We start from the raw sequence: 26,915 nt of genomic DNA on the forward strand, positions 1-26,915 counted from the left end.
CAAACTGAAACTCTGCGTAAGGATCATAGCTAATTTTTCTACAATCGATTATTTTGGTATATAATAGACTCATCAATTTATGATGAGATATTTCATATTTCGACAGGCCGTTCGGCCGCTAGAATATATTTGGAGAGGTTAAAATATATTTAGAAATTAAAATATTTTTGACACGCGTAAATTCAAAATGTAAAATATAAAATATAACTACGAAGAACGATATGTTCGTAAGAAGAGAAGCGAAAAATCGCTCATTTCGACTCAATGTAAAATTGCGAAACTTTAAAATCGCGTATCTCAAGAACTACCTACGTGACTTCCACATAGAGCAGACTGCTGCAACGTAAAAATAAAGTAGAGGTTGATAAAGAAAAAAATAAAATTGAAGAAAGATGAAACAAGCAGAGATTGCTATGGAGTAACGATTACTCAAACCTTTCGATTGTAGCGAGAGGAAAACCCGAGACGCGCGGATCACCGAAACCGGATTCGACCTAGCAATCGCTTCCAGTGCGGTTCCCGAAGGTGGATCGAGGAGGTGACAAAACGACGTCGACGCGTCGGCGAGGCGCACGCTGCTCTCGCCAGGTGAACGCGCCTCGAGATCCGCTCTCGTTAGTTATCGTAAGAGCGAAACAACGAATAGCCCACGACGATGTCGCGTCTCCGTCGGCGTGTTTCGCGAGCGGACCTCTCGTCATCGTCCTTCATCCTTTTTTCTCCTATATTCCGCGGAGTTCGCGCTTGCGAGTGTCTGGTTCTTTAGATACGGATTCTACTCTCCCTCGCTCCTGCGCGCCGTCGCTTCCGCAGGGAGGGACGGGGAGGGATGCGCGGATACGCGTTTACGCGGATCGCAAGACGCTGAACGGCGAGACGAAGACTGAAGGCTGAAAGCTGAAGGCTCGTTTTAAGCGACTCGCCGAACCTAACGAGAGGGGACGCGCGAACAATTTCTTGCGAGGCGAAATCGAGTGTCTCTCTTTCTGCCTCCCTCCCTCTCCCTCTCTCTCTCTCTCTCTCTCTCTCTCTCTCTCTCTCCCTCTCTCTCTCTCTGTCTCGCCTTCGTTAGCGGGGTCGCTTGATGGTTTATTTGACGTCTCGCGCGTATCGATGAGCAAACGTTTGCTCGCGCCGCGAGCAAGACGGCTTCGCGCAGCGTCAAATTCGCGGTTGCACGCGCTCGTTATCGCGTTCGAGTCGCTGGAAAATCGCGCGCTGTAACGCGGTGTGGGATCCGCGGGGGGCGGGAGGTTACCGTGCGAGTCTCACGGGAGGCTGGGCAAGGCAAACAGGCTGGAGAGCTCTCGTTCGCGCTCAGCCATCGGGAAACGGTATTTTTCTTTCTGCGTGAGCCTCGCGCGAGAAATGTCGAGCGGAAAAACGCGCGCGCGGCGCCTGAGAGTCTCGAGAATCGCGGAGGAGAAGGCTCGCGAAAAACGATCGGCACCCGCCGGCTTCTCCCGCCATTCTATCGCTTTCGTTCTGTCACGCGGTTATTTTCACTGCCGATCGACGGCCGCACGTGGGATTCGTTCCTCGCAACAGGAGAGATGCAGTGTTAAAGATAATTCATTAAGGTAATTTGAAGAAGTTGCAATCAACGACTCACCCATCCCCTTGTTCTGGAGCATCTCGAGGAGCTTCTTGATGCTCTCGTCGCGAGCCTGCAGCGTCTGCTTTTGCGTCTCTATTCTTAATTCCAGCTCCTACAATGAGAAATGGAGTTAATTAACAGCGAAGAAATTGCACTAGGCGTCGCCGGGCGCAAAAGCGCCTCCGCGACACCGGATGGGGATCGGTGTGCTTTTCGCCGCTGCGATATTGTCGCGCGTCCTCGTCGTTCCGGGATGAAACGTCGCGAGATGAAACGTTAATTTCGGGTAAACGTACACAGTCGGGGTGTCGCAGACACTTCTTTTTTTTTTCTTTCTTCCAATGGACTCGGGGACGTCACCAAATTGTCACTCGGTCATTTCGGCAAATTGCCGTTTCGGTAAAATCTCGACAGATGTTCGGAAACCGAGGCAAATCCTCAAAAGGTCATCAAGCACTGTAAATCTGACGATATCCCGAAATACAATTTTTTCCGAAATATATAATTGTTTCGAAGATTATTTTTTCAAAAATCGGGAGTACACGGGGGTATTGAATTATTGGGAGTATTGAAAAGTCTTTTCGTTTTTCCGTGTTTTTCACTCGATTCGGACGCTACCATTTCCCAAGAGTAAGCTCGATCTTAATGAAAGTGGATGTACGCAATAAAGAAATGATGTTAACTAGCCTGGAATTTTAATTAATTCTGCATTGAAATTAAAAACCCGTACTATAATCACGGAAATTGAAGGCCTTAAAATACGAAAAGACTTTCCGGCATCCCTAATAATATTTATCCTTTGGAGTACACTTTTGCTGCTAAATAATTATAGACAGGGTTGCACAGCGCCTGTGCAGCGAGACAATTCCACCAACGTAATAATATAATACAACATAACATAATAATACTCGACTGCTCCACTCTGCTTCTCGGTGTTCGGGAATTACAGTATCGTGACTCTTTTCAGTAAATTGCGACACATCTTTCTTTTTCGACGTGTCCACCGGCCGCACCTCGCGTGGCGTTAAACCTCGCGACGGGAAGGAAATCAATCGAGAAATCAAAGTCGATAAAGCCCGGCCGCCCGAACCGCTGCTCTAACACGCTCGGCTCGCGCGAACGTCAACGTTAGGTAGATAGCGCCGCCGCTTGACGGCCGCGTAACGAATTTAGCACGCCTCTTTGTCGGCGGAAAAGTAATTAGCCCGAAATTAGACACCCGCTGTTGGCCTTCTCTCGGCTTTTCCCGCTGCGTGGGGATCCCTCGCGTGCGATATTACCCGGGGCCCCGCGACGGCCTGGCTGGAAGCATGAGGTGTTCTCTCGAAGACACAAGAAGGCCGCGCCGCGGCCCGGCAATTATAATAATTCGATCGAACTGCCTGAATGCGATCCCCCAGAAGAGCACCCGCGAGGCGCGTCTTACCGGCTCCGGTTGCGGAATGTCGACGTGAACCACCGTCCGACCGACCGATTTGGCAATAAGCATTCGCGAGAGCACGAGAGACCGACTGCATAATTTGGCGAGTGGCCAAAGGCGACCAGTTGCTCGCCGTACGTTGTACATTTGACCTGTCTGCGACGTCTCGGTCTTGCGGGAGGTTTGTACTTGCTACTCTGTTTCTTACGAGATTAGACTACTTCCCGCCGGAGATTTTAGTCTCCCAGGCATTCCTCCCCCGCCGAGTTACCGCCGCGTCCCCTTGCGAAGTGTGTGGTCGTTACGGCGAAATCTCTGTAAGCCCTTGAAACGCACTAGCGAGATTGTTATGCGCTCGAGTGCAAATGTTAGTACGCACGTCTGCATAATTTTTGCCGCAGAATATATCGCAATTACTCGAATGTGTTTGGCTCTTTGTTACTTTTCCAGATATTTCCGCATCGCAGCGCCATTGTAGAGCGAAACATAATCTTAATGAATAATATAAAAAGATATAATCTCCACGCAGTTTTTATATATTTTATGACAAGTTAAATAACAATCCACTGTAATACCGCGGCAATCAACCGAGGGACTTTGTATTTGCTACAAGGTTATTTATTTCGTTTCTCTACGCTTCGCTCGAACGAAAGTCGACAAAACGCGAGTTCGACCGCAGGGTTAAACTCTTACCTTCCGTTCGAGGGAATCTTGAAACATAAATTACCTTCAACGATACGGTTGATTATTAAATCAGTTAACAACATGGAGGAGCCACTTCCAACGCACTTTGTCTCACGTCGCTACGACTCTCCCGAACGGAGATATGAACGAACGGCGAAATGGTCAAACGAGGACCGACTGCAATGTTGAACCCCGTCGCACCTTTGAGCCGAGCGTGCCGCCGAGAAGCGCCAAGTTCGCGTCGCGAGTGAACTACATTATGTTCGAGCGCGCGCGCGGCGACTTGGAAAATTCCAGAAAATTCCGAAAGCCGTATCTCGGCGAGAAATTGACGCGAGATAGGGACGCGAAACAAAGGCCGTTCTTCTCGCTTTTTCGCCCTGCACACGGCCGTGTCGCTCTCGTCATCGCGTCGTCGCACGGGAGGACGTCAGAGTTAAACTCGGACGCGGGAGACCATTGCTACAGTCGGGAGGTTTTTACAAGTTTTACGAAATTTTTCGCGAAACGAAAAAAAAGCCGTCGATAAAAGCGGTGTCGATTTATAGCGAGGCGAGAGAAGAGGAAGGGGAACAAGTATCCGTCAGACTTCCGCGCTGATCGCGCCGTTCGCTAAATGAGATTGCACGCGACTCTGATTACGCGCTTACGCGCCGGTATCGATTCGACGCTGAGTGCATCGGCGAGATTGTTTCCGACCATCGCGAAGCGACGGGCTTAATCCTGATCTCTCAGGGGAAGGTCATATTCCCGCGTCGCTGCCAAGATTTCCGGTAGCGTTTTGGACCGGCCGCGGACATTCGGTCGTTTACCTCGAACGCGACCCAAGTTCCCCCCTCCCCGCCTTCCCGCTTCTCTCATCTATTTCGACTTCGCGTGGCGCCCGAGAAGTCGATAAACCGCGGTACGTACCGTCCGACGGATTATTTCTCTCGAGCGGTTTCATTCACGACTTCCGGGAATAATTGCACCGGGTCAAATTCACGTTTAATACGTCGCCTTCCACCTCCCCCCCCCACCCCCACCCCGTCCAGTAGGAGGCTGACGTCGTCGCGAGCCGATCGATCGATCGGGCCTTATGAATTATCGTTCGTCCAAGGAGAACGCTTCGCACAATGCGCGCGCGAGATATCGGGCAGATGTTGCGTGTCTCTCTCTCTCTCTCTCTCTCTCTCTCTCTCTCTCTCTCTCTCTCTTTCTCCGTTGCATCTCCCCTGGCAATGAGACAATGTCGGGCGCGTGACAGGTGCCAACACATCGGAAGATCGGCAGATAGCGGCCGATATATATCCGGCAAAGGCCCCGCGAGCGCGCTGCGAAAATGTTCGCAAACGTCGGGAAAGTTCTCCAGGGCTGTCGACCGGGGGTCGCCAGGGGGCGGCTGGCGGGGGAGGAGGCGAGGAAAACGCCCCGGAGGCGTCTGCGGTGCTTCCGAATTCACGGGCCGACCCGGAGAATCTCCTCTCTTTCGCTCCGCGCGTTCGCCGCACTTTACCCCTATTATTCCCGGATTATAATAGGGTCTTTACTCAGCTCGCCCCTTCACTCCCCGGCCCCCCTCCGCCCCGTCCTCTCGGGGGGAGAGCAGGGGGCGCGATTCTGTCAGGGGAGTTCCAATCTTCGCGATGGTGCGGCGCGGAAGTGAAAGCGGGCGTGCTCGCTCCATTCTATTCCGAGGCAACGACTGCATTATTTCCGCGCGCGACGTAAGACGCGGAAAAGCGGCCGCGCCGCGCGGTTTAATCGCGCCGTTCAGATTAATTTGGTAAACGCGCGAGCGCGGCGTAGGTCGGGTGGAAAAATTCACGACGGGCAGCGGGAGCTGCCGGGGTGAGAAACGGGGGCGGTTTTCGGTCTCTCACGGCGCGGCGGTCACGGTGGAGGAAACCTGCGAGTCGCGAGCGATCCCGCGGGATAATTGGTGGTAATTATTCTTGAGAATAGAGGGGCGTGCTTGCAGCATGCTTGTGGGCGTTTTCGAATCACCGTCCGCTCGGGAAGTCAGAAATCGTTCGAGCCGCGGGTTATTCATCTCGGAGTTACGGCTCTTCAATCGCCGCAAATCCGAGTGCATTTTGCTTTACGCGCGTAAATGTCGGAAATAATACTTTGGACTGCGCGGCTCTTCTTCTTCTGGGACGTTTCTCGTCGGTTCAGACGCGTCACTTCGCGCGCGCTTGAACGCGCGGAATTAGAAGCTGAAGCGTATCTAAGCGTGTCGAGTGACGTGCTTTAAAACGGCGAGAGAAACGTACCTATAAGAAGAACCGCAGCCGAAATAATGCATTTGGATCTTTAGAGCGGTGTCATTGTCTGGCTGTCGTGAAATTAAGTTGCCTTTCACATTTCTGTCTTCTACTATTTTTGCCGCGAGTAAGCTTGATACAACGACGCTTGATATAGAACGTTTGTGATGGCGTTTATTCGATGCGCTCGTAAAACGTGTGCATCCGCAGGAAAAAAGTAATTGGTTCGTGTAATCAATTTTCTCTTGTCGAAGAACCAGACGAATGTTCGATCGTGGCCACAAGAAGATCCCCCGTAAGAGGTTCCCTTTATTTAGTCAATTGATCTCGGTTGTTTCAATCGAATTTCGAGAGTTCCTGCAGACAGCCGAATACGCTCAGACAAATGTCTGAGTGACTTGAGAGAGATATCGCGCGATTTTTCCAGCAATAAAGATATCGTTTCTGAGTTATGAATTTGTGTCGGACACTCTATTAAGTTGTTGGGATTTCTTTTCCGTGTGTCCAACTTCATCTTCGGAAAAAAAACGAGAAGGAACGTTGCAACTCGACAATTTACATTTCACGCAAACTCGCAGAATGTCTCTCAGGCGTTTCGTTTTTACAAGATGATGAAATATGTGGCGACATCTACGTGAAATATTTTTCTCTTGTTGTGTACATCGAAGTAGTCCCGTAAGTAAATAAACGAATGAGTAAAAATATCAAGCGTCTCTAGCAAAAGTACAACACGGCTGAGAGAGGTTCCAACGCACGACGAGTTAAATCTCCACGCAATGCTTCGATTTGCGGATCTTTTCCCGAATCATGCTCGATGGAATAACCGATAATTCAATAGGTCTCTCTTACCTTTATCGTGTCACGAAGTATGGCGATCTCGCGAGTCAGATGCTCGTTCTCATTATACAAAACTTCCATTTGCTGCTGTATCTCGACGCTCGGCCCGCGCATCCTCATTCTGAGCTCCTCTTCCAGTTGGCGCACCATTATGCTTTGTTTCTGCAAAACATACAGGACGTTAATGATTGACTCGTGTGAACACCGACGATGACCTTCGGCATCGGCAGCGCGTGAAAAAAAGACCGAGAAAGTAGAGGTGAAAATTATATTCGAAGCGCTTTAGTTCTACGAACTTTCCAACTTCCCAAGTGTGAATTTTGGGACATTTGCATGTTCGAGCGAGATAATAATCGCACGGAATCTTGTTCTATCTATCGGAATCTCGGATTCTCGAGTAGCGTCTAAAGATTCGAAACTTTGAAGTTTTCGTCAAAGTTGAATTTAGTACGAAGCTCCCAAGTTTCGAACATGTACCTGCATAGAAAGGTCCTAAGATATTCTTAGATTCAACGTGGATTCCGATTGGAATACCGAAATTTGCCCCAAAATTTCTTACTCGACTACGATATTATTTGAGAATTTCGTGAGGTGGAACATGCATTCCTTTTTTAGCATGTAGCGACAGTATACTCTTGTATCAAATAAAAGATCCAATTTGCCTACCAACTATCATATCCGATAGAAGAAAATAAAAAAAAACAAAATAAATTTCTGATGCGAAACGAAAGGCCAGGAAAAGAAAGTGAGAAAACTCCGAGTTTCCCGATTAGAATCGCGTATTTGAAACACTTCACCCCGGCTGCAATCTGAGCAGATCTCAGCAAATCGGACTGAATCCCGAGAAATCTTCGACGCGGGCAGAGCCCGCTAAAATTCTCCAATCGCGGACGCGCGTCTGTTCGCGACTGCTCCGCGAAATGTTCAAAAGCAACGACGTAGTCGCCGAGCAGCCGACGAGCGGCTCGAGGAGCACCGGGATCTTTCGTCGACGACGCGGGGCTGAAACTTTCGAAGAGAGAAGTACGCGCTCTTTCGCGCAAAATTCACTTGTGCACGCGTCGTCGCGCCGACGACGCTCGTGTTGCACGTTGACGAACACGTCGTACATGAACCTTGCGCGCGCGCGCCACGTACATGTACACTTCTGCCAACGGTATTGTCGCGGCTCTCTTTCTCTCTCTTTCTCCGGGCTGCCGGCTCGTTAAACATCGTTAATGACGCCGCACGAGCGGCCGGGCGAAAGTAGCGGCTCGCGAGAGAAAAGAATCATGCCGCGCGCGATGTATCGCGACGGCGCGGCGCCCCGACGCTCCGTCTCGTCGATTAACCCCGGTGAACTCTGCAGGTGCGGAGAGCCATCCCCGATCGCACCGTCGATAACAATCGATAGTTTATTTTAAACTTTCCAGAGTCCCTTTTCTTCACAATTTCAGTGACAGTTTTTACAGTGACGGTTTGCGACGGAACGTTTTAAGTCGTTCGACCGGCAATACACAAGTTTGTTCCGTCCGCTCGGATTAACAAATTTCAGAGATAATTTACAGAGATACGTATTTTTAATTTAATACGTATGTTTAACTTCTCGCAAATTTAAATTTAAATTTAAAGCAAAAAAATGCTGATACGCTGGTACTTTTAAAATCGGACTATTTTTTGGCTAACTTTTTAATTAAAATATTTTTGGGACACTTTGTGTTTTATCTTGTATTGTATGCTTTTTTATTATCAACTGAAACGTCACAAATTAAAACAAAAATAAAAAAGTTGAGAAAAGGAGACTAAATCAATGGATATTCGTATCTCTCTCTCTCTCTCTCTCTCTCTCTCTCTGCTAAGTGAGTTTAGATTGATCAACGATTTTCTCTCAAGGCCCTCTCAAGACGGATCGGTAAAAATGTTTGTGATCAGCAATTGAAGCAGCGCTTCACGGATTAAATCACGCAGCAAATCCGCGTGTGTTACTTTGTCACGCGTGTAATTGGCTGAAGCTTTCTTTACACGTTTCTCATCGTCTTAAATCGCGTCATTTAATTCGTTTAGACGTCATTTAATACGTTTAAACGTATTACGTCTAGGCGTATAAATGTCTAAACGCGCTCCTCTGGACATCGTTTAATACGTTTAAACGTATTAAACGATGCGAGGGAGATTCAAGGCGACAAGAAACGCGCAAAGAAAGCTTCAGTCAATTACACGCTCGTGCGTGTCAAAATAACGCACTCGGATTTGCAGCGCACCGAGCGATTTTCTACGGAAACAATCTTTCACTTCACCGCCTCGTCTCGTATCTCGCTCGTTTCGACCTGCAGTCGAAGTTAGACCTCACCGCCAAATTCGCGATGCACAAATTCGCTGTGTCAGATCTAACTCGCGGTTTGCGTGCGATGACATTGCTCGCGCTTGCGCGGGTTCTGCACCGATAATGCGAACAGTCGGTGCTATTAATCGATTCTTTAGGCGAGATTTTGCTGATTGCACTGTTGCATTTGTAACTACGCCGGCAGTTGCGAGTATACAGCGTTTCAATGAAAAATACACTCATTGTGCTCCGAACAGATCGTTACTGCAAACCTCAGCCTCAGCGACACCGATGTGAAAGCGTCAGGTTGAGGGCAAAACAAGGGATGGAAAATTGGTGGAAAAGAGGGCCATGAGAGAGCCGGAACGACGATAGCGCCGCGCGCAAGAAATCGTTTTGATTTATACCGGGTGTTTCAAACCACCCGGCTCACCTGATTTTTTTCGTTAACGCGACATTTTAGAGAAAAATATTTCAGACAAAAGTTGTAGGGCTTCAAAGGATCTATTTACTGACGCTATGGATTTGACCTTGGGATAAGACCTTGAAAAGTCCAGTCAAGATCAACATAAAAATCTTAAACGGATATCCAAATTTTTTATTACATCATCTTCTTCCAGCAGTTAATTTGAACAACTTTTGTCTGAAACATTTTTTTATTTATCTAATATTTTTCGAGATATTTAAGGAAAACTTGATAACTTTTTCCATATTTAACTCACGATATCTCGCTAACTATTTGTCAGAAGAAAAAGTGGTATTAGACTTACTTTTTTGCTCTATTTAGTCTCAAGAATATATTTTTACAACAGCGCCCTGACTTTTGTTAACTTGCTGATTTTTGGAAATTTCAAAATCGTCAAATTAACCAAATTGTAATACGCCAGTAATACGCCAAACTGGCTCAAGCTCCAACTTCCCAACACATATTCTTCACTTGTTGATTAAAAATGCCGTTGAAGCTTTCTGCTATTGGTCCTTGGTCCGAGCGGAAAAGAGGACAATGTTTGTTGCAACTTACACGACAGGCAATTTAGTAAACTCCAGGTCCAATTTTCCAGGACAATATAATACGTACAATGTTACTCGAGCCGAAAACGAGCGCGTCTCCTCCGTCAGGGTAAAATGCTTCGCGATCAGCCGGCCGATCAGCGTCGCAGCGAGCAGTGGCGCCGGGCATTGATCGATCGAGGCTTTGGTCGACTAAAAGGACTAAAATTAACATCGGGGAGCAGACGACGACCGCGCGCGATTGCTTCACTCGCATCGCTGCAGTTTCGTCGATTATACGCCGATTAACGGTTAATTCCGTCCATCGATCAGATCGCTCCTAACCGCACACCAGTGGCGAGCAGTAAAACTTCCGTTTTATCGACACCCGCCGATCGTTTTAGTCAACTGAGACTTTCGTCAATCAATGCCGAACGCGCGAGCTTCTCGCCGTGAGCTCGTCGCGAGAGCCCCGAGTGACGCGTTTCCCACAAACAACAACGCGCTTCCCGGAGGGGGACTCGCGATCGTAAAAACGCATTGGCAGGATGCTTAATTGCGCGAAATTCTGCCGGGATGCTTCTCGCGGACTCGCGCGATACTGTCGGGCCGACAGGCGTGCGAATGAACGAGCCGGCTTCGGCGAACGAATATCCCTTCGGAAGCCGATGCGCGTCCGGCCATTACCGACTGACCTGATTATGCGTGCACGGAATCAGCGCTATGCGACGTCATGGGGCCGAGGGTGAGGTCGGCGGAGGAGAAATTGCATTCTGGCGAGTGTGACGTCATCCCTCCGCCTGTCCCTTCGCGCCGCCCTTCGAGGCCTGCTCTGACCTATTCGTATATACCCGGCCGAATTCTGCTTCTCGCGTGTAAAATTCCCTCGCGTGAATTCGACGCCGAGACGAATCTCGCGAATTGTCGCTTAACCCCGACACCGACGCGCCGCGCCGTCGTGTCCGATTTTCCTTGCGAGTTTCTTCGTGGTATCGCCTGGGATTTCCGCGCGAACGATCGCGATCGCGATGTTGTTCGCGGAGTTCGCGTGCTGGCGAGACGTGACAATCGAGCGGCGCGAGTTAAGCGCTCGTAACTTCGCCGGGAACAAGTGTCGTTCCCGGCGCGCGTTTAGCACGTCGTTCGTCGTCCTCGGGCAAATGCAAATCGAATTTATAGCGAGCGCGCAGGAGAGCTGCCATCAGCTCCATCGGCAGGCGAGTCTCGGTGCTACTTGTGCCTCGCGCGGTCATTAAAGTAGACGGTATCTTAAATTTGTCCCTTGGGGATCTGGGCTGAGACCTCCGTCGCGGAAAGCCACGATGACGCGTGATCCTTGGATGGAGACGATGGAGATCGTCGCGTCCAATTTGGTATCTTTTCGACGCCAATCAAGCAGTAATCGCTAAAATACCCGGACGAAAAACTATATTATACAAATAAACCGTAAGGAATTTTATCTCTACCTTTGTTTAAACATCTACCTTCACTAATCGGTCAATCGATCAAGCACGTCACTGGATTGTTAAATTTCGATTCTATATTTTGCCTCGAGGAACAAAAAAGATCCAAACACTCGCGAAAGTACACATCGTGCAGGATCGCTAAATTACGATTCTATATTTTATCTAAAGGGAGAGAGAGAGAGAGAGAGAGAGAGAGAGAGAAAGGAGAGATAAATATAAAAGTCTGTTCGCGGGCATTCGACGGATCTCGAGAGGGGTTCAAAAAGAAAAACTGCTTTAAATATCAGCGATAATTGAACGATACGGTCGCCGAGGTCATCGGTTTGCGTAAACATTTTATCAAGATGCGACGCGAGCAGGTAGTTGAGGATCGAAGAAAGAGGCAGACAGAGAGCTTGCAGTTTAACCGAAGCCCCTCTTAAGACGAGATTCTATTAACGATCGAGCCATCCCTATCCGTTGCAACGACGCGCGGTACGGACGCACCCCCAACATGAAAACAAGCGGCGGTCTCTCTTGCAGTTGATGTACACTGGCGTGCAGCCAAACAAATCGCGATGTTAATCGCGAAATTTGCTATAGTCAGCTGCGAAGCTGGCGGAAACAGAGTCGCGCTTGACGATGACTGAATCGAAGAGTCGATCCGACCGAGATTTCGAAAATTGCGGGACGACCACTGAGAGGAAAATGGCAGAATGAAGAATCCTCTTTTTCATACACGTGTTGCTCTCTCCGTTAGTGACAATAACTAACCTTATACACACTGCTGCCACCACTTTCTGTCGGAGCAACAGGAGTATGTAGTTTGCGCCGATAATGATTATAATTTTGTTGAAGTTAAGGTGCGTCCTCTCGCATCGTCTCGAAAAATGGAAACCTCAATTTCCTGCAATTTCCGGCAAAATGTCCAAATCCGAATGCCGAGACAAATCCAAAGATACGATTTTCTTCCACACGCACACGTGACTTAATATCTACTTTTTGAAGCGCACTCTTGCTGCATCCAAATGATTAGACAGTAATACAGCCGGTTGTACAGCAACAGAATTCCGATATTCCGGCAAAACGATATTTCGGTAGACCGTCTCTTTCAGCAGAGAGATCCAGAGGTCAATCCAGACAATTGCCCCACTTTTGAATTTTGATATATTTTTTTACAATGTATGTTCACCACCTTGTTCAGTGATAGCGGTTATCCTATATATTTTTCGGGAATTTTCCGGAACGGCTCTGACGAGAAAAGAAGAAACGCGCGAAGGAGCGTTTTAAGTTTCCTCCGCGACGAGATCGTCGCTGCATTTCGCCTGACTCGAGCAGCTGAACAAGTGACACGACACGGCGGCCGAGCCGAGCGATCGGAAAATAGCATTAGCAGATCTTTCATCAACGTCTAATCGCGGCTGAAGACGTTCCGGCGAGCAATGCATCTCGCGATTTTCCTCGCGCGACACATCAACGCTGCCTGGATCCTAGTAGAAAGGAACGGAGCGGGCGATAACTGGAAAAGGTAATTTTAGATTCGAGCGATTAGATCTGTACAAGGAGCTTGTTCCTGGGAACGTGAAGTGGAGCGTGCACGTCTGAGGCGTCGCGTTCGCGAGAACCGCGAACTCGGGGAGAGACCGAGTTTCTTCCTGGCGAATCTATCGGACGGTTGCTCTCTCAGCAACGCGCGGTCGCACGAATTGCGTTAGCATGACACGTTCCAGTCGGTAGCCGCTTTTCTTTCTTAGGGTCGTTGTACTCGCAGATCGATCCCTACCGAGGAACACCAGCCGAGGGTGGAGGCGAGCGGTATTTTTCTTCGAGTTGCGCGAGCAACGACCATTTTCGTTCTTTATTCAGGATGAAGATCCTCGGTACGATCTTTCGTCATTTTTGGATTTTTCGGGGTGACGAGATACTCATACATGCATACACACACACACACACGCAAACACACGAACGCGCGCGTCGGTTTGCGCCGCTTTGAGGGAATAAGTACGCAAGAAAACAGAGACGCGAGAAATCATAGGACGACTCCGGCCTGATCGATTTCGCTCGACCGGGTGGAAAGCCGAAGAGTAGAGCTATCCTGGGAGAGAGACGATGTGTTAAATCCGAAGATAGCCGCGGTTTCCAGGGATGAAGGCGATCGCTCAATTCCTCACGGCGGCTGCGGGCGGATTGGAGTAGCCTGACATTTAGGATGTTTGCATTTTGCAGCTCGGGTCTTGAGATTTTCTCCGGGCGGTTTTTGCGAAACGGAGACAGACGGACCCTTCGCGACAGATCGACACGCGATAACGGCGACGCGACAAATCGCTGTCGCGCGTTTTCTCGGGAACGGGGAGAAAGCAAAAATTGGGGGAGGACGGCCTCGGGGTGGTCGTTCGTTCGCGCGAAAACAGTGTCGGGCATTGGTCGTTTGAGAAATGTTAGTTGACTAAAATATAATCAAAATTAACATCGAGTAAATGGTAATTACAGCGTTAATAATTGTTTCGATCGATTACTTTCGTTTGATTGACATTGCAGGTGTACATACATCTTGGTCTGGAAAAATGAAAATCTCGAAACTTTGCACAAACTTTTCAGTGCTTAATCTCGTTGAAAAAATCGGTGATGCATAAATAAAGAAGAGCAAAGAGCAGTAAAGGGCGGGTGTTGTCGTGGAAAATCATTCACTTGTATTCACTGCTTGTATCGGTGAGATATTGCCATTATCGATTTAATCAGGAACAGTTTCACCGATTTATTTTGAGAAAGTAGGAAAAGTTCCCGTTAGATGTTTAAAAATAAACATATCGATGTTATTATTATTATTTATTTATTTGTTCCTTTTACGACAACTTTTTACGTGTCGCATTGATTAAATTATTTCCAATCACATGACGCGACGGTCGATTAATCTTGATTACCGCCGGTTTTTTCAGCCGACTAAAATGTTTCATCAATTAATAGTCAACGCGCGGGTCCTCCCGGAGAGTCTCTCCTTGCGGATCTTCGACCGGGGGCTTTTAACGACGCGCCGAGGCGAACGCCGGCCGATCGTAACTCGCCCCGCCGTAAAAAGTTGCTCTCATCGGCGAAAGAGCCCCAGCCTCGTGTCTCTCGATCGTCTTCCCTCTTGCTCGGCCGCTTTCCGGCCGAGCTTCTTCTCAACGAGGTTGTTATCGATCGACCGTGCGGTCCTTTGTCGTTCGCGTATCCTATGAAATCCACCTCGACGTAACCAACCGCCACCTTCCGCCGTGGCGAAGCGGCTGCTCGTTGCAACTGCGCATCGCGATTAACATTCACAGCTCGGTAAACGTTGTAATATTTTCCATTCTCCTTTCTGCTCTAGGGTGTCGTTCATCCCTCGTGCGACACGATCACGCCTGGTGGTTAGCTGGGATTAGTTGCTGAATTGGGGCGGCGAGAGCGCGAAAAACACGGCGGCCGCCGTGAAAACTGCGCGATGGCGCACGAGTCGCAGAGAGAGAGAGAGAGAGAGAGGGAGGGAGAGAGGAAGATGCAATTATATAAACGACAGTTGCGAAAAGTGAGAGTCGGCGGAATGAGAAATCCGAAGGAAAATCACGAGGAACCGAACGTTGCAAAATTGTCAACGCAAGAAAACGTGCGCCGGCCGAACGAAACATTTTCAATCTCATTGCCAGCGAAATCTTTCGCCAGATAAAAGAGAATGGCTACTGAGGGATTCCCGGTATTTATTATTCGAGCGGTTTCAATTTACCCCCCCCCCCCCGTTCGACTTTGAACCGAACACCGTCGCGGTAAATGACACATTCGACGAGAAAAGCGTGCCCGTCGCCGAGCGGCTTGTACAGAGCACGGGCCTTTAATTCTAAAACACGTACTAAATTCCAAAACCAAAAGGTTACGTCGCGTGTGCGACGGGGTGTGTATGAGAGAGCAAGAGAGAGAGAGAGAGAGAGGGAGAGGGACGCAAGGGGGATGATGGCGGGGCAAAAGCAGAAGCGTTATCGAGCGGTGCCGACTCGCCCCCTCCATCCTTCTCTTGAGCTTTCGTTCTCTCCTCTCCTCTCCCGCCGCCGCCGCCGCCGGACCTCTTTCTCTCTCGCTGCCAAGCGACGGTGCGCCCTTTATCATCCCCCTCTCTGTCTCGCCGCGTTTGCCGCCCACTCTTGGCCTCGCATACCATACCGGCGGGAAAGAAAGCGGAGTGCGCCCGGGCTTTCCGCCCGATTTTGCCGAGCGTTCTGATCACCGCTCGTGTATCATCGACAGCTAAATGGAACGAGCCCCCCCTCTAAACATGAGTAACGTTACACGAGATAACGGCCCGTTCGCACTCACGCCAGGTGGCCGCGAGGGTGGCTTTGACACTTCGGACTTTGCGAGGGTATACGGGCTGTCAGCGCGTCTGTCCTGAATCTTTTCGGCTTCGTGATCTTTTTACCGCGCATAGCGAGGACCAAGGAAGAGAAAAAGGACACGGAGAAAAAGATAACGAAGGAAGAGAGAGAGAGAGAGACTAGAAGTGTCACTTTTAATCAATAGTCACGTTTGATCTGCGATGAATACGTAGCGCGATATTTCTTCACTAAAATCTAAATCATCCCACATGTATAACATGTATGCGGCAACGTGCGGAATTCCCACCTCTCGCTGTAATTATACATATTTAATATGTAATTTTATATGTCACACATCTTTTTGGAGTTACAAATGACGGGACACAGCCGTATCGAAGGTATATCAGAAAATCTGAGCCTATATTTGCCCTAACTTTACGTTTTCACCTTTACACCCATATACATCCTCGCAGCGCTTGTTCAAGAGCGCATCCTGTGCGTATATTGGAAAGATATTATTATAAGATTTATCTTTGGACACGAATGAAAGAGTAATTTAATAAGAAGTATATATGAGTCGATTTTCCAACGTGTATATGTATTCTCAGATTTAATATTTTACTCCTGCGAGACGTTGCTGATCGCCATCCACGGCGAGATATTGCATTTGCACATCTCTGTAATGTCCCCGCAATATTCCGTTGCAACTTGCAATATTGCAACGTCCCTGCAATGTAGCTGGAAGCTCCTGTGCGCTGTATGAGTTGCGAGTACTGTTCCCGGGGTAATAACTCCTCTTCGCAGCTGCTTGGAAAAAATTGTACTTCGGCGTAATGTCGTCTCGGTATTACAGCTTGCCGGGAAATTGCCTCGATCTCCGGACGTCGATTTCAATCTTTCGGCTCGACGCACGTCCGCGATCGTTGACGGACGTGTCTCTCTAACACGTTCGAACGACGGATTAAACGCGACACGCGAGTTAAATGACGTCATTGTGAGGGGAAAGTGACGGTGCAGCGGATCAATACTAATTTGAGAAGCGCGAGTCACATCGAAATTCGTCCGCGGCCGGCAAGTAGGGCGGCTGATGAAACTTTCAGGTGCTCCGCCGAGGTCACTCTTTTTCTCCTTTCTCGTTCTTTGATCCATTCGTCCCCGGCGACTCGCCCTCGTTTCACCTCCGACCAGCGAAGGCGGAAAGTCCACCGGCAAGGATAGCGATTCCGCGCGGCGAGTCACATCTCGGAAACCTGTCGTAATCTCGCGCTCGAGAGCCCGCGCGGAAGAGGGAAAAAGGAGGACGTGGGCGAGAGAGAAAGGTGAGCGGAGGGCGGCAAATTCGTGAAATTTCAGCTCGTCAAATTCCGCTTTGATCGCGCATTCTCCCGCTGCCGGCCGATTATGCATTTACATGCATAATCTCGAAGCCGCCGCGCCGCGCCGCTTCGCAACGTTCAGCCGGCGGATTCCGCGCGAGCCCTCGTTCGCTTCTCGCTCCAAGGCGACTAATTAGCGCGAGCGTGCGAGGAATAGCTCGTACTTGCCTCACAGCGTTTATTCGGCCGACGAGTTTTCGCGCGACGGCTCAACGACGCAAAGAACGACGCAGCGGGTCCCCAGCTACCCCTTCGTCGGGTCTCGCGCATTCTTCGTCCGCGTTCTCTCTCTCCCTCTCTCCCGTTTGCGCACCGCCGCGCGCGAGGAAGTATGAATCGCGATCTCTTTTCTCCGGGTATCTGGCTGAACGAATCTTACGCTGTAACGCCGGGCGTTTGTACGAAGAGCGCGTCGCATCAGCCGCGCTCGGCAGAGGAAACTGCTTTGCAAAATTCTCGCGAATCTGCTTGGTGTGCGCTCTCTCGGCTTCAGCCAGGCTTGAGAGCGCTCGCACAATCAATCACATTCGCGAAATTGATGATAGTTTCAAAGCAGCTTTCCTGCCGAACGCGCATCGCGCCATTGTCTCGCGCCGCGCCGGGAACGATTTTTCGTTCTCGCGGTTCCCGCGCGCTCATAACGCGCGCGCGCGCGATATCTCGGCGATTATTTTTTGTGGCTTTTCCTCCATTTTTTTCCTCTTTAACCGCTCGTCGTAATCTCGCCGCTGTGCGTCGCGGCTGCAATTACGACGGCGCGTACACAGGTCGCACCCGCACGCTAATTATGCCGGCGCATGGAAAACGCGCATGGAATCAGCGGTAGGGTTGGGGATGAAGGGGGAGGGAGAGGGAGGGCTGATATCATTGCGACGAATCAAACGCAGGGGCGGGAGGGTAGGGTAAAAAATAGCCGCGAGCGAATCGATAGCCACATATCGCCCGAACGACGATACGAAAGAGAGATCGCGATATATCGTTCGCACGCGATATCTTTTGCGTATCCGTAAGCGCCCCCTGAGACCCTAGTCCTTACTCCTTGCTCCTTGGTCAATGTCAAGAAGGAGATCCTTCGCATCGTGACAAAATGTTCAGCCTGGATATTTCCCGTTCGAAAGGTCGCGTAGAAGCGACATAATCGCACGTCGGGAAGAGGAACACACACGCACACGTGTCGTTTCTCTTCGCGTTGCACGGAGAAGAAGTTGGGCAGATTAGGGGGAAAGGTTCGGTTGAATAAGCGACAATGAACGAGCCGGACGCGCCTTGCTTGAGGGGGGATTCTTCTCCGCTTCTTACGGAGCTAATTCGGTCCGAGAGACGCCACGAAATTCCGCTCCCTCCGGTCGAAGCGCGTAAAAAGCCGACCGCGTTAAATGCCGCGTTAATTCGCGATCGGTCTTTCTCTTCCTCGCGCGTATTTTTACATCCGCTCGTTAAATCGCAATGTGATCCTGACGTCGATTTATCTCTCGCGGCGAGTGTGTCGCGTCTGCCGAGGAAATCGGACGATTGAGCACACGCCTGTGTCGTTTTTCATTTTTCCCTTTCTACTTTCACGTAGTAAGCTGCAACGTGATCTTGACGTTAATTTATCGTTCATCGCGCGCGCGCACTCGAGAGTAGACGGTGTCGCGTCTACCTTCGACGTGGTCTATTGGCAGCTCTCTCTCTCTCTCTCTCTCTCTCTCTCTCTCTCTCTCTCTCTCTCTCTCTGTTCTCTCTTTCTCCGTCGCCGTCGCGAACCTATTTCAATCTGCGCGGTAAACTGTAACGGATCGATTCGCGCGCTCGTTTACTCGCCGGCGAATGTCACGAGACAATTGATTTCTCTCCCCTCCGCGACGGTGCATCAATTGCTGCAGTTTGCATAGGAATGTCATGCACGAGCGCCGTGCGACGTCGACGTCAACGGCGACCGTCGTCATCGTCGTCGTCGTCTCGGCGATTTCGTCATTTCGCGATTCTTCGCGGTGCTTTCGTTTTCGTCGGAGACGGAAAATGCGTTCCCATCACGACGATCGATAGCGTCCGCGATAACGCTTCGTTGTCGCGAACGCAGTTCAAACGAACGTGATGCTTCATTGTCTCGAATGAGGGGCGGATAAATGTAACGTAAAGCGAATGTCCCAATCAGTGACAGAGTCAAAGTTCCTGATAATTGCGACGATTTTCTTTAAGGAGACTGGAGAGTCAGATTGCTGAAAAATCGTGTTTATTTTGGATAATATTTTGTGACGAACTGAATAAATGTGCAAGAATGAAAATTTTAGGTATATTTATACAACATATGAAGAGTAGAAAGATTTTGTTTATTAACAAATACTGATATAAATACGATATAAATACGATATATATAACTGAAATACTCTCCTTTTTTTTTCAAGTTGTCATTTTTGCAGTAATATCTCGGCTCTCGATGGTCCGATCAGAACGAATTTTAGCTAAAAATCTTGAGGAGGCTTATCATTATCCGATGAACCAGTACAAAAAAAAATCGAACAGAATTAACAAAATGGCAGCTATTATAGGAAAAAATCCAAATTTTTCAGTTCTTTTACAATAAAAAAATTAATATCTCGATACGAAATATTTTGACGTAATTGTCCGTGGTTCATCTGAGAGTCAGATGAACAAATATTATTGTTTTAAAATTTCAAATCGATACGAAGCTCAGTTTCGGAGAAATCATTGCAAAAAGTTGAACAATAAAATTTCGAGAAAAACGCGTTTAAAATTTAAGTGGACGTATATTTATATGAGTATTTGTTAATAAACAAAATTTTTCAAAACAAGCACGATTTTTCAGTAATCTGACTCTCCAGTCCCTTAATAAATTAGCGTTATCAGGGATTCGTATTTATCTTATGTAAAGAGATTAGTCTTTACTCTAAATTTTATATGTTATCGGTTATGACGAGCTTCGAGAAAAATTAAACGTCATGGCGAATGCTGAAGCGTCGCAATAACGAGCGACAAAAATCGAACCTATTTGTCGACATCTCCAAAGTAAATCGCTAATATCAAATGCGTCTATTTGTGAGACTCGTACACAGTTAGTTTTACTTTAGAGAAATTAATGTCTGTCTCGCTTTTTGTCTTAACGCACCGAATTGTAAGAGTCGAGGTGTTTGATTCGCTCTCAATGTTACTTCACAGTACATTAACAGAGATACGATCTACATACGTATACGATTAGGGAAAAAGTTCACCGTGCCCGAGCTGAGATAATCGGTGCCAAAGTGAGACACGTATCGCGTGTGAACGAGGCTGATGCCGATATCACGTTTCCAACTGTGGTGAGCAAACAACTCTTGCGCTCTTGATAAGAAACAAGAAGTCGGCGCGGAAATATGACAAATATATCGCGAGATCATTGATCGTACAGTTTTCGAGGAACTGATATGAAAAGCGCACAGTTTCTGATAGCGGTTGACATATATGACAGCTGACCTGTCATTTCCCCAGCAGCATTCATGAGGGCGTGTGTCTATCAGTGCACGTGATATTTTTATGCAAATGCATATAGCGCAGGCAATCCCAGGCAAAAGTATTACACGTTAAGATGAATAATAATTTCCTTGTGGGTTTTCAGATATTATATAAGTTTGCCCGACACATTCCTCGGCGATAGTATTAAAGTTATACATCAGAAATCATACACGTAAATGTACTTAAAACACAGATTTGTCGGGCTTCTTCGCGTCGTGTTAATCAGTCAACTTTTTAGCACTGGAACTACCGACAGATGTAAGTCGACCAATCGGGACGGCCGAGGCGACAAGTTTTTGCAAAACTATAATTCGTGCAAGGACGAAAATGTCTCTCTATTTCCTTCAATTTTATTCAACGCCCGTTAAAAATATAAAATATGCATCGTTGTATAAGAATTCGAGGAATTCCTACAAGAAACTACAAACCGGTCATTTCCACACATCACTTTGGTAGTTCTAGAGTTAACAATATTGTCACGGACCAACCGCCTTAACGCACTGAAGTCAGATATGCGATTTAGATGTCAGTCTTTCGTAAGTATTTTCCATTTCCTCCGAGTGAAATAAAACCGATAACCAGAGACGGACGAATCCGCAAGGTGTATAAACGCGTTTGCAAGAATGCGAATTCCGAAAGCATGAAAATTAATTTTCATCAGTCTATGAAGGATAACCACGGAAGGGAGAGAGGAAGGGGAAAAAGAGGGAAAAGGAGAACACAAGATAAACCTGTGGAACGCCAGTTGGACAGACATTTTTGCGCTCGATTAAATCGACGAGGTACATGCTGATGGTTTTTGTTTCGATCGGCGACGAATGCGGGTCGCGTATACGCGGAAGAATAGCGTTTTCCTCGATAACACGGGTGGAACCATCGATCGTAAACGTCGAATAAAAGTGGAGTTTATCGAATGTCCCCGATATAACCCAGATGTTCCAGCACGCGACCCAGATGGAAAGGCGAGCTTGCCAAATGAAATGAATTTCTTTGAACTCTCGACGCGCTCGGACGTATTTCTGATTTATCGATAATACAGCTGATCTAATTGACGAACGTACGTCGTGAGAATTGTTCAATTGGTCAACCGCACCGCAATGCGATCGAATAATCGAGCTCGCAAATGTTCTTCTTCTTTGGTTTTTTAGCATCAACGAGACCGCAAACGAGCGAAGAAACACGAGAGAACGGAATTCTTCGTTGAAAATAAAAACAAAGAAAGAATAATGCGGGAGGAGGGGGGAAGGGTGATTTCTTCCTCGAGACGGGGATCGATGGAAAATTACCACTTTGTATTAACCAGCCGCAGAGTTCATCAGCCTTGATAACTATTAGAACTGCAGCCTTTGAAATTTACGTAACCCATGAGCTACACTCGCGTTTACCCCGAGCTCAACTTATCGTCCGCGAAGAGAACGAAGTTTTTTTTCTCCTCGCCCTCGTAAATCCGTCCGATATCGATCGTGTCCGAGGCTGGACTTAGTTATCGTGTTTTCCAAGCCTCAAGGTTGTTACATAATCGACTGTAGCCTGCGTGTCTGGGAAGTCTCAAAATAAAAACGCGGTCAATGAGAAAAAGAGAGAGAGAGAGAGAGAGAGAGAGAGAAAAAGAGTTCCTCTGATGAGAGAGATCGATTTCGCGATGAAGATCGGATTGGAATCGATTTCATTCTACCCTGACGTCGGGGCGAATGTCCCTTTCATCGTGACAAATGGAATTAGGGATTTTGTGTGAAACGATCGTAGGCGACTAGAGCCGATTACCCGAAGGGAGATGAGGTGTAGCTTCGAAAAAGGTCAAGCTTGCATTACAAGTGGTGTTCGAGAAGGTAACGATGAATATCACCACAACGTTACGTTGTCACGTGACATTTCGTAGGATTTTCCCAGACGTAGCATAGATTCCGATCAGAATACGCAAATTTGCCTTAAAATCGGTTGTCCGATTACGACGTCAATTGAGGATTCCACCCTCTTGTTCCGAAACAGGATCGAAACAGAAGTACTATGGAAACTCGCCCTTCTTTCCAGTCGGTAACGTCGATACACTTTCACGATATCGAGCAGGGAGTCCCATTTTGCACATCAATTGTCGTGGTCGATAAAATAAAAAATAAGAGAAAGTAGATTCTAATGTAAAATGAAGACTCGAGAAATTATTGGGAAAACTTTGGGTTTCCCTCCTTATCACCTTCGCGTATTTTCTTTTATTTTTGCATCATATATGGCAAGTATCAGCTGTAAAGCTGTGACCATGCCTTTAGGATAGTTTAGAAAATAGCACATAGTCCTCTTAAGCGTCCAATAAAAATACAATAATTATTATTCGAGCATGGAGAAATCGTAAACATCGAGAGATCGGATCGAGAGATTAGATCTCAATTAGATGCCACGAAATTTTCGGTCGCTCAACATATGCGAGAATGTCGCCTACTGAAATAATTGCGAGTGATTTTCTCATTAGTCGGATCTAAGTAAAAAAGAATACATATGCGTTTGTATGCGTACAGACCGATTATGGTCAGCGGCGCTTATTAATGTTGCGTGAAATCAACATAACACTATTCTACGTACGTGAGCAATATCTCGTTTACTCGAAGAATACCGACGTAATGCAGCATCTCGAAAGAGAGAATTCCTTCAGGGGCCAAGTTTCATTCTGCTCGGGGATTGTCGCACCGCCGTTAGACGTTAATCGACGCATGAATTATAAAACAGGTCACATTATGACGCATATGATTCGCGCGCGCATTAAAATTCAAGCGCCGCTAATTTGGCAAAATTTAGCGCGGCAATTTTGCGCCGGGAACTGATGTGACCGTTGCGACAACTTGGTGTCGCGTGTAAATAGGAAATAAATATTTAAGTCGATTAATGAACAATAAGAGCGACGAATAAGCGATCGGCTCGCGCGGTCCGCGGAAGCGCGACAAAACTCCAGCTGCGAAAATTTCATGTCCTGTGTGATCAATACGGATATTATCGCGTTGTTTTTTATTTCCGCGTCCTCTCCTCCCCCCTCTCTTCCTTCTATCAAATCGTACATCATAATTAGAATGCGCCGGTAACTATTTTGAAATATAGGGTCACGGTATTGTTCCTCGAATTCTTCAAATCTCTAGCAATTGTTTGATCAAATAATTGCGATTAAATTGATTATCATGACCAAAATCTACCGTATTGTTATACCGTATTAATCATATGTACCACTTCTTTATTAATTTAATTGTCTATCTTACTTGCGATTTCTTTAATCATGTATTTCGCGTGCTTTGAGTTTCTTACGTGAACATCTAACCTATTCTTCTTTATTGTGATAATTGCTGATTTCATTAGTTTGTATCCTTCTCTTATAAATAAACTTTTGTCCCTCTCTTCCTTCCTTCCTCCCTCACTCTTTCTCTCCTTCTCCCTCTCGCGCACTCTCCTCGCGACACCTCGAAACCGGATTCACCGGACTTCCGAAAATAATCCCCTCAGATGTACACCGGGTTATTATTTCGGGCGCGTCACGCAGCGCTCGCGAGTTGACAGTTTTCGCGGCTAGCACGCTCGCACGCGCGCGCACGTGCGTGTGTGTGTGTGTGTGATTGTGGTCGTGCAGAAGCACAATATCCGCCTATATATCGATCGGCCTAAATATAACGAGGCGGATTAACGAGACCCTATACCATGTAGCATAAGTATGGCGCGGCCGCATTGTTCCGAGTTCAGCGACTAAGCTGCTCGACCGCTCCGCTACTCTCCTTCTCTCTCTCTCTCTCTCTCTCTGTCTCTCTCTCCTTCGCTCGCCCTTGCACGGAGAAATGTATTTCCTCAACGTCTCAAGGATATATCTTCCGCCACTACCGCCGGCGATTGGGCCGCGCGTGTCCTTCGACGCTTCTCCGCCATTTATTAATCATTCATCGCACTGTCAGAATTAACAACGACCCGATCAATACGCGCGCCGAATGTAAATACGAGAATGTAAATTAACCATAACGTGCGCGCGGGGGGAGGGACAGGATAATGGAAGAAACGTCAGACTTGGCGATTAACCCCCCCGTCTCTCCCCTCCCCATTCATAACGCGGAGGGTCATTAGCGAGATATATCGGCCTATAGAAATGCATTTATGTCACACGCTCGGCCCGTCCGTGTAAACCTCCGTGTTCTCGTTCGGTGCGCGCTCGAAAAAATGTCATGTTTTTTCGCTCTCGGTATCCGCGCGCGCGCGCGCGCGCCCCGGAGGCGTGTATTTGTGACGTTATAACGCGACCTGACGCGGACGAAAACTGTTCATTTTCATTATACTTCTGCCCGCTCTCTCGTTTCGTTTACACAACCGCGCGCGCTCATGATATTCCCGTGTTGGAAGCATCCGCGGTCGATAGGAGATCCGCGAATTGCGAGTGAAACCGCGAAGCGCCCTGTACGTTCTTCTCCGAATGGGCCTTCGCGAGAGCTCCTTTAAGCCCTTAATATATGCGTCGGTCTCGTCCCTTCCAGCCGGTGACGGCGGTACACACGAGAGATGCTCCGGCAGGAAAACGGAATATCAGAAGGAGAAAGAGGAAAAAGAGGACAGGGTGTATAACCCGGACGACGTGAATTCCGACCCGACCGAGAATGAACAGATGTGGGAATGTGGGGAGTGCGAATTCACAAAGTCAACGAGAATCCGTCGGACGCGAAAATGGGACGGTTCGAGGAAGAGACGGGCGGACGGACGATGGATCCGGCCGGCGGATTAATCGAGAATTTTACTTGCTCGTCTGGAGGAGGGTGCAACATGTGCGAATTCCCGTATCTTACGGCGAAATCGACGGGCGGTTAGAGGAGGAAATGGCTTTCGCATAGCGGTTGCTGCAACTGCAAGACGTAAGTTTCAGCCGAAGAATCAATCAGGATATCGCTTTAGGGATACTGATATATTGCAACTTTCGTAGTTTGCGCTGTCTTTCTATTTGGTAAATGCTTTCATCTCCAGCGGACGTGAACGAATGTCAATGAATTGAGCAACACCTCAGATCATGCCAGAGGTGAAGAAGAATTTACTTGAAAAATTCTCTTCTTGTGTTTGACTTGTGTAATCTTGGGTGCTCTTCGGTTCATTGACATTTGTACTTTTACTCTAACTAGAGCATTTACAAAATCACACGAGTAAATAGAAAAACGCAGGCTGCGAAAGCTTCATTACATCGGCGTTTAATGTCCTTTTCAGATTACGCGTGCCGTGTTTACAGTTACGACATTTGTGTGCGAAAGCAAAAAGACTAATCGTTGACGATTATCCGCGCGCATGCGGGGAGGCGATTCTCCGGACATGATAAATTGTCACCGGCCGGTCACTGGCTATTTTTGTCGATTGTAGTCGTAATCGTGCGGAGAAGTAGCACTCGCTTTGGAAGGGCAACCCTTTCCATCGGCGCACTGTGGGTCAGCAGGTCCGGAAAACTGGCCAAAAGTCAGTTTCAGATTTTCGCCTAATAAAGTATATTGGTATCAAGTATATAAGTTAAAGTATTGTTTGTGAAAATTTTAAGTCGATTTATCTATTAGTCTTCCATTGGTAAGTCTTTAAAATTGAGATAAAATTGCGTTTGAGAATGACTAATAATTGTCCTGCAATTTTTCGAAAATTTCAATGTATATTGAAGAATTAAATTATACATCGATAATTTCTTCATCTCGTTGTGTATATCTATCATAAAAGTAGCACAGAAAGCTCGAAAATTCATAAAATGCCATACGATTTTATATAATAATGCAAGCGATTTTATATGCGTTACTTTCTGTTTTCCAATTGCGCTCACTCAGCCGAAACGTCTTACTGCGACTTACTGCATTTAAATTATAAAAATGAGGTATCACTGCATTCCTCTCAGTGTAAACTGAGTCTGCGCTTTTTTACACTTTTTTGACTAATTCACAGAAAACTGTAAATATATCACAGAGCGCGCGCGCGCGCGCGCGGAGAATTGGCCTCATTCACCATTCTTTACGCGCGGCACGTTGAAGCACTTATTTATGTTGGCTCAAAATTTACATGCTTCAGATGGCATTATTTATTTAATTGATTTAACTAGTATATTTAATAAGAATGTTTTAAAAATTAATATATTAGAAGTTATTCATGCTTAAACAATGGAAAATATATCAAATTCGATAATTTTTCTAACTGAAAAACCATCAACTTTATGAAAGGAATATAACAGCA

The 26,915-nt window shown here is 47.5% G+C and overlaps 1 protein-coding gene across 6 annotated transcripts in view; it reads right to left on the minus strand.

Annotated features, from left to right (window-relative positions):
- Nucleotides 1-26,915, minus strand: part of brp (ELKS/RAB6-interacting/CAST family member bruchpilot) — a 105,566-nt gene that overhangs the window by 69,554 nt on the left and 9,097 nt on the right. For 5 of the 6 annotated variants that reach the window (XM_025297686.1, XM_025297685.1, XM_025297684.1 and 2 more), the window contains exons 2-3: nt 6,797-6,946; nt 1,613-1,709 (exon numbers count right to left, since the gene is read on the minus strand). In XM_025297686.1, coding sequence (XP_025153471.1) covers nt 1,613-1,709; nt 6,797-6,946 — 247 coding nt within the window. Of the gene's footprint in view, nt 1-1,612; nt 1,710-6,796; nt 6,947-26,915 lie in introns of those variants that run through there. The other variant, XM_025297687.1, reaches the window with a different exon arrangement.

The sequence above is a fragment of the Harpegnathos saltator genome, unplaced genomic scaffold (genome assembly GCF_003227715.2).
Source record: "Harpegnathos saltator strain DR-91 unplaced genomic scaffold, Hsal_v8.6 scaffold182, whole genome shotgun sequence".
NCBI lineage: Eukaryota > Metazoa > Arthropoda > Insecta > Hymenoptera > Formicidae > Harpegnathos > Harpegnathos saltator.